Genomic DNA, 14,504 nt, shown 5'->3' on the forward strand with positions numbered 1-14,504 from the left:
GCTTTTTACGCGCTATAATGGTGGCCGCTATAAATTGTGTTCGTAATATGCGAACAATCTTTTTGACAACTCTGCATACATCAAATCTGGCACTCTTCTCTTGCAACACTACCGTGCTCTTTCTTTCGTTTACGTCAAAGAAGGAAAGCAAAACTGTGCGAAATGTAAACAAAACTATTGCCTTCCTTCTTTGGCGTAAACGAAAGAAAGAGCAACACTGCCGTACAGGAGAAGAGTGCCCAGTTTTGATGTATGCAGAGTTGTCAAAAAGATTGTTCACACATTACGAACACAATTTATAGCGTCCGCCATTATAGCGCGTAAAAAGCTGGATATAAAGCAACCCATCGACATCTCTATATCGAACTGCAGTAAACGTCAGCGACAGCATGTCCTGGGCTCAAAATTTGACAGCGGGCCCAAATCAGACTGCTGGCAGTTGAGTGAAACGCAGTGCTGACATGCTATCTCATTTTCGCGCACACGAGATGTTGGCAGCGAAAACATGGTTGCCTGCCAATGGGGTGATATAAAGCATAGATCATTACACGGGAGCTCCTAACCACACTTTTTTGACAGCACTTGGTGGTTTGTTTACGTGGTGTTAAATTTTGAATTGAGTTTTCTATCTTTGTCCGGCAGATAATGATAGAAATTTATAGTTTTTATTGAAGAGAAAGTGCCTTACATGCATTTTACAGAAACTGATGCAGTAATCCTTCACGAAATTTCAAATCGAAACTGCTGGATGTGACAAAAACATGTAAACAAACCACCAAGTGGTGTCATTTGACGGCAAAATGACGTCATCGCAAAATGATCTATAGATCATTACACGGGAGCTCCTAACCACACTTTTTTGACAGCACTTGGTGGTTTGTTTACATGGTGTTAAAGTTTGAATTGAGTTTTCTATCTTTGTCCGGCAGATAATGATCAAAAATTATAGTTTTTATTTAAGAGAAAGCGCCTTACATGCATTTTAAAGCAACTGATGCAGTAATCCTTCACGAAATTTTAAATCGAAACTGCTGGACGTGACAAAAAACATGTAAACAAACCACCAAGTGGTGTCATTTGACGGCAAAATGACGTCATCGCAAAATGATCTATAGACCAAATCATCATACCGTCAATTGACAGATACTGGCGCCCTTGTTTACATTTTGGAAAACTTTCCTTTCCGCTTATAGCGAATGTAGCGTGTTTTTGAACATTTTACAGGCATAATGGCTTTTAAATTTAGTCCTAATGCCCTTTAAACTCGGTTTAAACAACAAATTTGCCGTTTAAACAGCTGAAACTTTTTTGAACTCTGCGGTCTGTTTGTAAACAAGGGCGCCAGTATCTGCCAGATGACGTCACCTTGATTTGGTCTATTGCACGCAGATGTCAGTGCGTTTTTTCGTCCCAGGTTTGACAGTGTTGTGGGGTTTGTTTTGATTACTTATTCGCAAGACCCAGAAGCAAAAAACTGCAAAAATGACAAAAATATATGTTGTGCAGAACTGATATCATTTTTCTGCTTTGGAAAAGTCGGGTATTTCCGGTTTCCGCAAACAAGTGGTACGAATTACAAGTAATAAACCCACTAGCAATAAAATTAAGTTACAAAGGGAATCAAAACAAAACGTACAAAAGCGTCAAACCAGAGTTGAGTTTAGGCACCGTGCAAAGGTTTATACGTGTTTGACAGTATCACTCAAAAAAATCGACTCGTCGCATCCACGTGAAAAATCAAGTAAACTTCTGCACAGCAACTTACGTGAACTTCATGTACTAGTTAACGGGAAAATTAATAAAATTTACCGGGATCGCACGTAAGCTGGTTAGCATGAGTGCGTGTTACCAACAATTCACGTGAATGTTACACGGTAAAAAATCGTCACGTCCAATTCAACTGTTCTTGCATTTGAATCAATCTGTTACTCAGCATTGCATATTGAAGTGATTAAGTATTGATTTTCAAGAGATTTCCATTTCTTGAAGAAGAGATCTTTCATTGAAAACTATTCAATGGAAAACACCATCGAATCATAATACATATCTTTTGAATTTGCACTAATTATTTTTCGCATTTCACAGATGTCAAAACTCGCGAAGTATGTTTAATGTGCTTTAATCCTTTAATTCACTAATCGAAAAAAAAACAAACCCAGAATGGTGAAAATATGTTTTCGCTTGAAATTATTACTATTCTAGAGTGTGAGTATAGCTAAATTTTGTATGTGATTGAAACAAGGATTGAAATTAATAAATTGCTATCTGTTTTCAGGTTAAGGGATTGATCACACCACCACGGATATGACAACAACAACCAAACATATTAAGACTTCCCGGCATTAGAAACAACTATCCGGTTTATTTATCATCGATTGTGGTTTATATTGTGTTTGTATTTTGATTAAATAAATTAATAAATAAAAATACTTTTCGAACATATCATTCATTGTAAATCGAATACTTTCAATTCATTTGACAGCTCAAAATTTTAAAACATAGCGCATTGGAAATTAAAGTGATTTTCTGTTGATTTCATTGTGCTTTGTGTTGATTCACTTTCAATAGATTTTCATTTCAAATTGTAGTGATAGGCAAGTAGTGCGAATTCAAAGGTAAATCACTTCGCTTCAACGTGTTATTTTTTTACCGTGTACATGAAAACTGTCATGGATAAGAATTACCTATGTTTGAGTGATGAGTGATAGGCAACTTCTTACCACCCCATCGGCAGGCAACCATGTTTTCGCCACCAACATCTCGTGTGTGCGAAAATGAGATAGCATGTCAGCATTGCGTTTCACTCAACTGCCCTCAGTCTGATTTGGGCCCGCTGTCAAATTTTGAGCTCAGGACTAGAGTGACTATATACAGAGTGGCGACAAGTCATCCCAAATGTATAGATCATTACACGGGAGCTCCTAACCACACTTTTTTGACAGCACTTGGTGGTTTGTTTACATGGTGTTAAAGTTTGAATTGAGTTTTCTATCTTTGTCCGGCAGATAATGATCAAAAATTATAGTTTTTATTTAAGAGAAAGCGCCTTACATGCATTTTAAAGCAACTGATGCAGTAATCCTTCACGAAATTTTAAATCGAAACTGCTGGACGTGACAAAAAACATGTAAACAAACCACCAAGTGGTGTCATTTGACGGCAAAATGACGTCATCGCAAAATGATCTATGCAATGCGGTTTTTCCAAGGTTTTGACGTAGGACTACGTCTTACGGCAAGTTTTGAGATAGGGTGTCATTTCAAAATATCGAAACATGGGAGCGTCACGAAAAATGAAAGGTTTTGAGCGCTAATAGCTCAGCGGTTTTCCGATCGATTTTCAATATTCTTACACCAATCGATCGGAAAATCTTCTAAGAATTGACCCAAATGAAGAAAAGTATGGATTCTTGATGTTGAACTATTGAAAAATTGAAAATAATGAACCTATGTTTTACCAGAGTTCTCGCTTCGTGATTGGTTGGAAGATTCTTTACGATGATCTAAACCTATACCAATTTGATATCTGTGCTTGAGAAGTAAGTCAAAACAAGTAACCAAGTTTCCTCATTTCGACAAGAATGCTTAACACTGCGGTTCAACCTAGACCATTTCGATGTCCTTGCTTGGGAAGTACGCCAGAGAGAGTAACAAAGCCCCTTCGTGCCAACAGCTTTCTTACGAACGCGATTAAACCTAGTCCAATTTGATGTCTGTGTTAGGGAAGTGTGCCAAAAAAAATGACACAAGTTCGTTGTCTCAACAGATCGCAAATTCTTTACTGCGAGACGATTAAACCTCGGCGAACTTGATATCTGTGTTAGAAAAATGTGCTACAGCTGTACTATTGGGTTATAATACGACTTTGTATGAATACGCATGCTTGCCGTTTCACTTCTAGTTGATAAAATAGGATTGAATTGGTAAAATCCCTTCAACGTGGTAAACCATGGATAATAAAAACAATCTCTAATTTCAGTAAGGTAGCAGGAAAGTAATAGTTTGTGTTCTTGATTTTGTTAAATTGTTTTCAAATGCACAATCTTTTGAGAATTGAACGTATGCAATGTTACTACTTTGATAAATGTTCCGTACAACGCATGTAGCATGTATATATGTTGCATATAGCACGTATACATGAAGAATCGAATGATTATTTACAAGCATGGATACATGCTACTATCCCTATACAAAGAGACTTACGTAGTCCTGATGCGTCACCAGTATGCGGTCGTGTCTTGTACACAACCCCTCTGATTTTTCTTTCTCTTTCCTGCAAGGGGTTTCCAACAGCAGTGATTACTACGCACCTTCGAAAAAAGTTACTTTTGATTACTTTGCTGATTACCTCTTATTACCAGTAATCAATCTCTTATGATTACTAAAAATTAGTCATGATTACCAATGATTACTTAAGATTATCATTGATTACTATACTGATTACCTTTGATTACCTAATTAATTCAGAAATGATTACAAAAGTAATCTCTGATTACTACGCACTGATACGCTTTGCTGGAAACCCCTTGCTTTCCTGCATAAGGTTTTGCAAGGTGACGTCACGAATGAACCAGAATGAACGCAATTCACCCATTTGACATCCACTCGTGGTTTGTTTACTATTTGTTAGGAGAACGTGATATGCATAAATTGAAGTTAAACGTTTTAAAAGCGTATTATCCAGCAGTGTCGCCCTCCAAACTACTCGGAATGGCAGTTTTTGTGCTTTTCTGACTTGCCGTTAAGCCCTTAAGCAATATTCAGTTTCAACTTGTTAACCCATGTTCCAAGTCCATGTAAACAAACCACTGATAGACGTCAAAGAAGTGAGGTTATGCTCGCCTGTGCAAAACCTTTTACGCATTGGATAGGTTATAGGTCGTCTGCTCGATTGGAATGACACTGACAGATAATTATCATTCCAATTTTGACATTGTCGCCACTCTGTATATAGTCACTCTAATCAAAAGGTAAACAAAATTTGTTTAATAAAAAACGGGACCCGATCGCTACTTGTGGGTCGCGTCGTTTTATCGTCGCGTTGTAATATAATACTTATAAAGGAAGGAATTAAGTTGATTTTATTAATCAGAAGAACTAATTTTATTTGTTTCATACACACGATTATGAGTGATAGCGATGCGGTCCATGTTGAATATGCAGATGAAACAGAATTGCTTAGTGAATTTCGAAATTACATGAGTGATCCGGATCTACGCGAAAAGGCCGCTATTTATTTACTCGAATCGTTGATAGATGAATCTATTGTAGGAGTAGTTTTTGAAGTTCACCATGCTTTCAAAACAGGGTCCGGTGTAGCTATTGAAGGGCAACCAGAAGATTGCAAACCGTATACAATTGTTGACTTGCCAGATATGGATGTTTTCGGGACGTCTATTAGTAAAAAAACAATAGACTGCAATTGTCCTAATTGTAATCGCATTGTAGCTGCTTCTAGATTTGCACCTCATCTGGAGAAATGCATGGGTAGGTTGGATAGCAGCTGTTAATTCGAAAATACATAGTTATTTCAAATATTTTCTTTAAGGAATGGGCCGTAACTCTTCCCGAATCGCCAGTCGTCGACTTGCTAATTCTAGAGATGGCAGTAATTATTTTGGAGCAGATGAAGACGACGAAGATGATGCGGATTGGTCCGGCGAAAAACGGAAGAAAAAAATTGCTACAATCAGAACTAACGGGAACAAAAAGAATGGTAAAACATCATGAAAATAATTGTCAAAGGTTCGGATTGCTGTCAACCCTTGGAAGCGCCGCCTACGATCCAGAAATTCGCTCGAAAGAAGTATGGGTAAATAGCAGACTAAATAATTTTATTTTTTTATATGTAGCCTTTATCACGATACCGGTTTCTGGCAAGTTCAGACTGCCATTCGATTCAATATGAACGCTCAGCACATGTTTTTAGGCCGGATAGTTCACTCTTAACTTTTTATTTGAGTGAAATATGCATCGGAGCTTTTGCAAAGTATTTATATTTATTAATAACATTGTAATCCTATGAAATGCTATCGTGAGAATCCTAAACTTTAATGTATTGTATTATAATTCTAAAAATAACTAAGAATTTATAAGAGAATTGACCTATTCGCACTATTATAGAACTATGTTTATATTAGAAAACATTAAAGAAAAATTCCTGCATCAACTGTTTGTTTTAGTATTCAAGTTATGTGAAAAAAGTGTAGGTGTATTACTCTAGTACGATCATTTCATGTCCGACTTCACGATGCTGTCCTGTCGTTCGTAATATTTATATTTATATCTTCCTTTCCGTCAGATTCTGAAATAGAAATTTGAATAAAAATTCATTCGGCTAATTCATTTTAACACTTACCATTTTCTTTGTCAATTGTGGAAATGACGACTCTTATTAATTGAAAATCTGCAACCAATATGATGCGCAATAGCATTGTTATTATTCCGATCACGTAACTAGCCACCCAGATCCAAGGGAAAATTGCAATTAAGTAATAGTTCTTATCTGGACGAATCTGTTCATTATGTTGTAAAGAGAACTGAAAAATCATTTGTGCACAGTCAATTTCATTGCTGATTTGCACTTTGTTAAACTCTTTGCAAAATGTTCTTAAAGCATCGTTATTAATCCAAGCGCAGATCATAGCCGAAATTGCACATAAAATGAAAAAGATAAAAGAAGGAAATACGATTCTCCACGGCTTAGCTATTATACTGAAAGTATAAAACAAAAAAAAGAACGGATTATTCGAGGGTACTGCAGCTATTCTCAGCACTTCACTTCTCGTGTTCGATGCCTTTGTTAAAGGTATAGTAATGGGGATGAGGATTTTTGTGTGTAAAACCCGTACCTGATATCATATGTCACTACAGTTGAGTCTTCAAAACCATCTAATAAAAGTGCACTCTCATTTAAAATTTTGCTTCGTCTTTTTTCTCTCTCTAGTGCGCTGGCTTTGCCTCTCGCGTGCCTTATTATCTGCCTAACGTTTTCTACAACCCACGTTTAGACATAATTTTGGAGCAAACCTAATTTCCGAGATACGATTTCTTAAACATAGTACCTAATAAAATAAATAAACCCTTTTTAAAAGTGATTCTTGGTGCCAAATTCTGGGAAAGATGCATATTTTCTCTTATTAAAAGCGTAGGTGATGTTTAGAATAAATAGTTCAAATTTACCTATTTCACATAAAACTGCTAAAATTTGAAAATTACAGTAATGTGTTTTGTTTTGCCTTCATAAATCGTAAATATCTTAGCGGGATTTGAACATACGTCCCTACTTTCTTCGGCAAAGTTGTTCGTCATAAAATTTTCTATATTTATAGTATAGTTACGTTGCTCTGAGACACTTCGATACCCTGTTTTGAAATTTATTTAAATGAAATTTCGAAAATTTCAAAATTTTGTCGAATTCAATAAATTTTTGTAACCAAATATGACTCCAGGCATCCCACCATACCATTTTTATGGATGTATAGATCTCAATGATTGTGAAAAAAATAGTTTAGTACCTTGTTTTACGTACTTTGACATTTCTAAAAATATTTTTATGACTATTACTAAAAACTGCCATTTTTCATAAAACTCAAATGTGCGACCCGTACAACATTTGAGGGGTGAGTCCCTAGGATTTCTGACATACTGCTATTTTGAGACACTCTATTGCTCATACTTCGGAGAACCTTGTGTGCAGCGACCAAAACTCAACGACCTCGTGGCGCGTGCAGAAGAGGTGAAGAAAGGGACCGTAAAGGCGTCGAAGTCAGTACAGACGGCGGCTTGCCCGTTGACGGCGTGTCGCAACGCGGCCCAAGAGGCCACGGAGTACGCTACCAACAGCGGTAAGGCATCTTCCAAGCGTCTGAGACAGTCCCCGGGGGATGGCACCCCTATAGAGGACCAAAAAAACGCCTGACCGGTAAAAGCCCTTACGCCAGTGGGTTGGTGAAACCGACCAACCAGCGGGAAGCACCAAGACGGGATCGAGGTCAAGGCCAAGAAGAAAATAAGAGAAAGCTCCATCAAAAAGAAAGCTCCACCTAAACCGACAGGGAAGGGAGCGAAGGGGCGACGCTGTTTTCCTGAAAACCGACCGATCGAAATACTCGGAGGTTCTGAAGGCCATGAGAGGAGATGCCCTACTCATGGATCTGGTCGCGGACAGGCGGAGCATTCGCCGCTCACGCACAGGGGATATGATCCTTGAGTTAAAGAAGACGCCACCAAGAAAAGTTCCGCATACAAGTCAATAGCGGAAGGAGTGCTCTCACTCACACCAGAAGTGACTCTCCAGCTTTGGATGAGATCACCGAAGTGTGCAATATATGCAAATAATAATGCATGCTTTATCGGTTCTGTTTCTTATGTTATTATTGCTGGAAATTTTATATTCAGCCAGAACTCGTTTGGATTCGACCTGTCCGGAAAGGATGAGTGAAACTCTCGGTATGTCATAAAACTCCCTCTGTTATTCACCAGACGGTAGTGACATTTTTGGTGATTCAACTGCATAAAAACTTGTTAATGATGGTCACGTTTAGGTATACCCACCCCATCGGCAGACAACCATGTTTTCGCCGCCAACATCTCGTGTGTGCGAAAATGAGATAGCATGACAGCACTGCGTTTCACTCAACTGCCAGCAATCTGATTTGGGCCCGCTGTCAAATTTTGAGCCCCGGACATGCTGTCGCTGACGTTTACTGCAGTTTGATATAGAGATGTCGATGGGGTGGGTATACCTATATGTAGAGTGACTGTATACAGAGTGGCGACATGTCACCCCAAAAGCATGCAATGCTTATTTTCTTTCTCTTTCCTGCATACGCGTTGGATTGGTCGTCTGCTCGATTGGAATGACTCTGACAGATAATTATTCCAATTTTGACATTGTCGCTACCAAAGTAGCTGGCAGGCAGCCATGTTTTCGATGCCAACATGTTAGCGTTAGCGTAAACGAGAAATCATATACTCGCCACTCTTCACACAAGTTAGCTCTTCAGCTGTCAGTGGGGCCCACGACTCCTGAGCCCGCCTGATGTTAGCTCTCATCAACGCAAAGCAAATGAGATAAAAGTGCCAGTTAGCTGGTCGCCACTCTATAGAGTAAGGCGGGGCATAAGTGCGATGTTTGAAGTTGTCATCAATTTTCGTGAGATATAAAGAAGGACAACAACATAATATATTTTATAGTGATGCAGTAACTCAATGTCTTCACATTCAACTATAAATCATCTGCGGTAATAGTGTTTTGCAAAATAAATTCTTCTTTCTTCTAATCAAGTGCAAATTCGCACTTCTACCCCACTAGCGGGGCAAAAGTGCGAATACCGCGGGGCAAAAGTTCGAAGCTAGAATCCATGAAATTAGCCCAGCAGTAGCTAACAAAACCATATCATCTTCAATCTGCGTTATGTTTCGGTAAGGAATATTCTCAATTTGCACCTTTTCTATTTTGCGCTGGTGTATTGCAGCCTCCGTTAGGTCGAAACTTTTCCAAACGTTTGTTTTTTGTTTCATCAGCGGAAACACATTGTTTTTCTTCGGCCAACATCTGTAGAGCACACAGTTTTCTGCAGATCTTTCATTTCTAGTATCTGTAATATAGTGCCTAAAGCTTTACATAATTAGCTATACATGTTTGCCTCGTCCATGAATCGCACTTTTGCCCCGTCCGTGAATCGAACTTTTATCCCGCTAGGCGCTTGACGTGGTTAGATTAAATTACGGAAAAGCGAAATATATTTTGTAAATCATTTTCGCCGTATTTTCAAAACAGATATGTGAGTGATGTTAAACGCTGCTACAAATTTTCAATAAGTAATATCCTCCTGTTGATATCGTATTTGCCATATAACGAAAAATTACATCAAAACCGCCCTAAAATAACATTTGCATATAACTCAGCAACTATGCTTCGTAAGCAACCAAAGTTTTCGTTAGATTCAAGCTGTCAAAGTTGTCACCCATCCATGCCAATGTAGAAAATTTGCTCGGAATCTGCCCCAATAAATTATTGAATCGCACTCTTACCCGCATCGCACTTTTACCCCTCCTTACTCTATATAGTCACTCTACCTATATGATATAATTTTTGACCAATGCAATATGAAAAACGGCGAGGAAAAGTTTGAATAATTTACCGATTCTCATGCAACTTTAGCGATTTTAAGGTTTTATTTTTAGCGAAGGTAACGGTTTCGCTAACGTATGTAGTCCAAATTTAGCGAAAACGCTAACTCGCTTATCGAAATTGTGCCCAACACTGAACATTATCCATCAAGGTACTTGGATCATTTTGTGAATAATCCCGTCCCCATCGTATTTGAGTCCAGGTCATATGGTTATCACGTGCATCGTTATCAGGATGATATTTACTTGCTTTCTGTTCTTACCTTCCGTTACCTTTTCCACCAGGACCGTGCATGACAAATAGTGCCGTCCAAATGACTCCGATTAACGCGTGGAATAGGGGAGTATATGTCAAATATTCACAAAATTCTTGGTTGTTCCATTTACTGGTCAACTCATCGATTATACCTAAAATAAAACAAATGTATCATTAATATTTTTTGAAAAGGTCGCAGGGTGGCCATTCAATTTCAAATTTCCGGTTTTTTTCCCGGTTTATGTATGATTTTCCCGACCGAAAATTTTATCAACTAGTCGGATTATTTTAAAATTGTTTGATCGTTTGAGAAATCGTTTTAAGTTTTTGATAAAGATAATTGTTTAATTTAAATAAATAAAGCTTAGATCGTTTAGAATTGGGGCAATTCATTTGGGCGAAAGCGGCGCTCTCAGTCTGATATGCAAGTTTTTGACTGCGTTTCGTTACTTGTAAACAGTTCTGCTTGGTTTATATTTTTTTGTAGTCTAAAACTAATGTGGTTCCGAAATATTTATCATGCAAGAGGAGAAAATAAAAATGATTGACACAGTCATGTCCAAAATCCATCAGCGTCAACTTGGGAGCAGGCAAAGCTGCTGGATTATCCCAAAGGTTTAGTGGCGTGAGTTATCAAAAACTTTTGACGTAGGACTGCGTCTTACGGCAAGGTTTGGGATAGGATGTCATTCCGAAAAATCGAAAAATGCGAGCGTCACGAAAAATGATAGGTTTTGAGCGCTAATAACTTGGCGGTTTCCCAATCAATTTTAAATATTTTTGCGCCTATCGATAGGAAAACGTTCTACGCATCGACCCCAATATAGAAACCTATTGATTTCAAAGTACGCACTATTGAAAAAATCAGAGGGGTTGTGCACAAGACACGACCGCATAGGTGACGTAGGACCACGTAAGTCTCTTTGTAGCGGTAGTAGGATGTATCCATGTATATAATAATACGATTCTTTATTATACAAGCTACATCCGTAACGGTCATCAAAGTAGAAACATTGTATACATTCAATCCTCAACCGATTTTGGAGTTATATCCATGAATTGATTGAATCTATTTTATTAAAACGAAACCAAGTTAGTAACTAAACCAAACAGTAAATAAATTTGTACACTGAGAAAACGTTTCGTATAATTTCTATGTGTCCCACACATAGATTTTTGCAACGTGCCCAGTCAATGAACTTTATATGCCAAACAGTTATAATTTATGGGTACGCGAAACTTTTGCACATACTATTCATATGCGTATATTTTTTATATGTATAATTGCACATACTATTCATATCCGTATAATTTTTATGTGCATTTCTAAGCGGATTGTGCTTAAATGCGGCACATGATTTTCATCTGGAATTTCATATGGAAATTTACCATTAGTTATGTGCAGAATATTTTGAGTGTATGATATGTTTCTACGTTTTCCTTTGGTAATCGGTAGACGGTACGCGCGAGTTTTCAAAAAGTTGAAAATTTTGCGCAACTTTTCTGCGGCTTACAAAAGGACACGGATAAAGCATTTACAACCTGCAGACGTATTGGAAGTCGCAGAAAATGTCACCTGTGACCAGAAAACTTATTGCCGTCATTGGTTGGTCGTCCGCAATGGCGAAAAATTCAACTTTTCCCTCGTTGACTGTGTTAATTATGGTATTAACTGGGCAAGAAAATATAATAAACTCTTCAATCGTTGTGTGGGCCTTAAAAGAACAGATTGTTTGATTATCATAACTCCTGCTTGCAATAAACTCAGGGGCTTGCGATGGGTGCCATGTTTTTGTTGCCAACATCTCAGCACATCTCGACAAAGGTTGGCAGCAAATCTACCTGTCAGACGGGCGCTATTTCTTGCATTTTTTGAAATAGCGCCCTTCGTTAAGTGGACTGTCAAACACCGTTCGTTAAGATACGGATAGCACCCCGCTGAATAAACTTGCACTAACGCATTTAACGTAATTCTCTGTTCGGTAAATTGGAGTACCGATAACCGCTAACCAGGCACGGCTTGTTGCAATGGACCAACCGGAAAGCCTCAGCAGCTATGCGATCAACGAAACCGTTCGTGTATGGTCCTGAATCACGATGAAATACCTCTCCAAGTGGCCAGCTGCAAGTGACGTGGGATGCTTCTGGTCGTGTTGTTGTCGCGAGCAGCATATTTCCTGCCAATTCCAGGACTTCAGCAGCCACCTCACTATGGGGGATTTCCATACAAGCAGGCGGACAAAAATATTTTCGAATTTTTTCTAGGATTTTTGACGTTTTTCTAGTTGATATGATTAAAATATGTTGTTAGAGTACATTTTCAAACATTTCACGAACATATTTTGAAAAGGGTTTAACTGTTTACCTTTGTCATATGTGAAAAACTAATATGGATCATTCCATCTCAAACGTTTGGATTCGACCAGTCAGCGATTTCAACCAAAGTTGGCATAATTGTTCATTCCGACCCCATAACCAATTTCCCGAAGTTTTACGCCGATTGATCAATTCCCCTAGCAGTGGCGCTGCCTTCTTTTTTACAGATTTTCAAAAAAGTCATTTTTCGGGTTTAAATATCTCTACAACAGTTTGATGTGAAGACATGCCAATATACTTTTTCTATGGGTTTTTGACCGCGCAATCGTATGATGTTATCAGTTTTTATCTAATTTGTCAAGATCATACATTTTTTTGCAATTTAAAACCAAAAATGCGAATATCTCAAAACACCCCCAATTTTATTTTCAAATAAATATGCTCAAAATGTTCCCCAGACAAATTCTACATAAGAATCACTTAACTAGAAAAGACAATATTGGTAGTTTGACAGATATGGTGTTTTGAATATCCGGGGCATGCGTTATTCTATCTGAATTGCTAGTAAAAGTATGTTTAAATACGTTTACCTGAAGCTTCCGGACATTTGTATGACTAGATAATGTATTTTAATGAAAAAGATGCATTTTCAACATAGAATCAACATAATAAATTTTGATGTTCTGGATATTTTTGTATGTATTTAAATAAAAGTAATAATTTCGTAAAATTTTTTATAGTTCTATTATTTAATTGTGCTATTTATTTGTGCGATATAATGCATTTCACTGGTAAAATTATTATGGTATTTCACTTTTGAAATTATTCGAAACTTCGAAGAAATTTTCAAAATGGCTTTATTAGCACTACGGGAAAACCTAGCCTAAAACGAACGAAATTCGGGGCGCATGTTTTCTTCATAGTTCCATTAACGTTGTATGGAGGAAATCTCGATGGTGACTCCCTATGAATTACTTCATATTGAAATCTGTTTAACCCAGTTTCTAAATATGATTATACTAAATGCTTCTTCTGATGACATAATTTCACGTTGATCAGTTAGCTGTGTGTGTGTGTGTGTGTGTGTGTGTGTGTGTGTGTGTGTGTGTGTGTGTGTGTGTGTGTGTGTGTGTGTGTGTGTGTGTGTGTGTGTGTGTGTGTGTGTGTGTGTGTGTGTGTGTGTGTGTGTGTGTGTGTGTGTGTGTGTGTGTGTGTGTGTGTGTGTGTGTGTGTGTGTGTGTGTGTGTGTGTGTGTGTGTGTGTGTGTGTGTGTGTGTGTGTGTGTGTGTGTGTGTGTGTGTGTGTGTGTGTGTGTGTGTGTGTGTGTGTGTGTGTGTGTGTGTGTGTGTGTGTGTGTGTGTGTGTGTGTGTGTGTGTGTGTGTGTGTGTGTGTGTGTGTGTGTGTGGGTGTGTTATTCGCTGGAAATATATTTTATCTTGAAATCTCCCATGGTGACTAGAAATTTTCAAAACACTATATTTCCCAGAGTGGCGCATGGTGGCACGTAATTCTTTCATAAGTTGACAGTATATACCTGAGATTTAACCCAGAAGGAGGAATTAACCTGGAGATATCTGGAGAAAAAAAGTTCTCGACTAAGAAAGCAGAACATTCTCTTATTTTTTTATATTTTCCTTCTTCTCATGCTTTTTATTATTATAATTTTTTCTCCAGCCGTCTAAACCATTTATTTTTCGGAAAGCTCATTTCATTACCTTTCTAATGATATATAATACATAAGATTTAATTTTGGAAATAGTGTTCAAAAATTGATTTGAAAGTAAACGTGTTTGAA

At 37.8% G+C, this 14,504-nt stretch overlaps 2 protein-coding genes across 2 annotated transcripts in view; one reads left to right on the forward strand and one right to left on the reverse strand.

The window, feature by feature from the left end:
• Positions 1–5,007: 5,007 nt before the first annotated feature.
• On the forward strand, positions 5,008–6,240 carry LOC128745083 (SAGA-associated factor 11 homolog). The gene is made up of 2 exons (XM_053842067.1): positions 5,008–5,486; positions 5,548–6,240. The coding sequence occupies exons 1-2, from the start codon at positions 5,126–5,128 to the stop codon at positions 5,727–5,729; spliced, it is 543 nt and encodes a 180-aa protein (XP_053698042.1). The 5' UTR covers positions 5,008–5,125; the 3' UTR covers positions 5,730–6,240.
• Positions 5,997–14,504, reverse strand: part of LOC128744991 (uncharacterized) — a 57,600-nt gene continuing 49,092 nt past the window's right edge. Inside the window, exons 3-5 of the mRNA XM_053842039.1 lie at positions 10,400–10,544; positions 6,358–6,713; positions 5,997–6,303 (exon numbers count right to left, since the gene is read on the reverse strand). Of these exons, the coding sequence (XP_053698014.1) occupies positions 6,245–6,303; positions 6,358–6,713; positions 10,400–10,544 (560 nt within the window). The 3' untranslated portion in view covers positions 5,997–6,244. The remainder of the gene's footprint in view (positions 6,304–6,357; positions 6,714–10,399; positions 10,545–14,504) is intronic.

Source organism: Sabethes cyaneus, chromosome 1, assembly GCF_943734655.1.
Source record: "Sabethes cyaneus chromosome 1, idSabCyanKW18_F2, whole genome shotgun sequence".
Classification (NCBI taxonomy): Eukaryota; Metazoa; Arthropoda; class Insecta; order Diptera; family Culicidae; genus Sabethes; species Sabethes cyaneus.

What these genes read in the sequence shown, in the direction of transcription:
- LOC128745083 (XM_053842067.1), top strand. Translation starts at nt 5,126, where the DNA reads ATGAGTGATAGCGATGCGGTCCATGTTGAATATGCAGATGAAACAGAA. An exon ending in TCATCTGGAGAAATGCATGG is followed by an intron (nt 5,487 to 5,547) that starts GTAGGTTGGATA and finishes ATTTTCTTTAAG; the next exon opens with GAATGGGCCGTAACTCTTCC.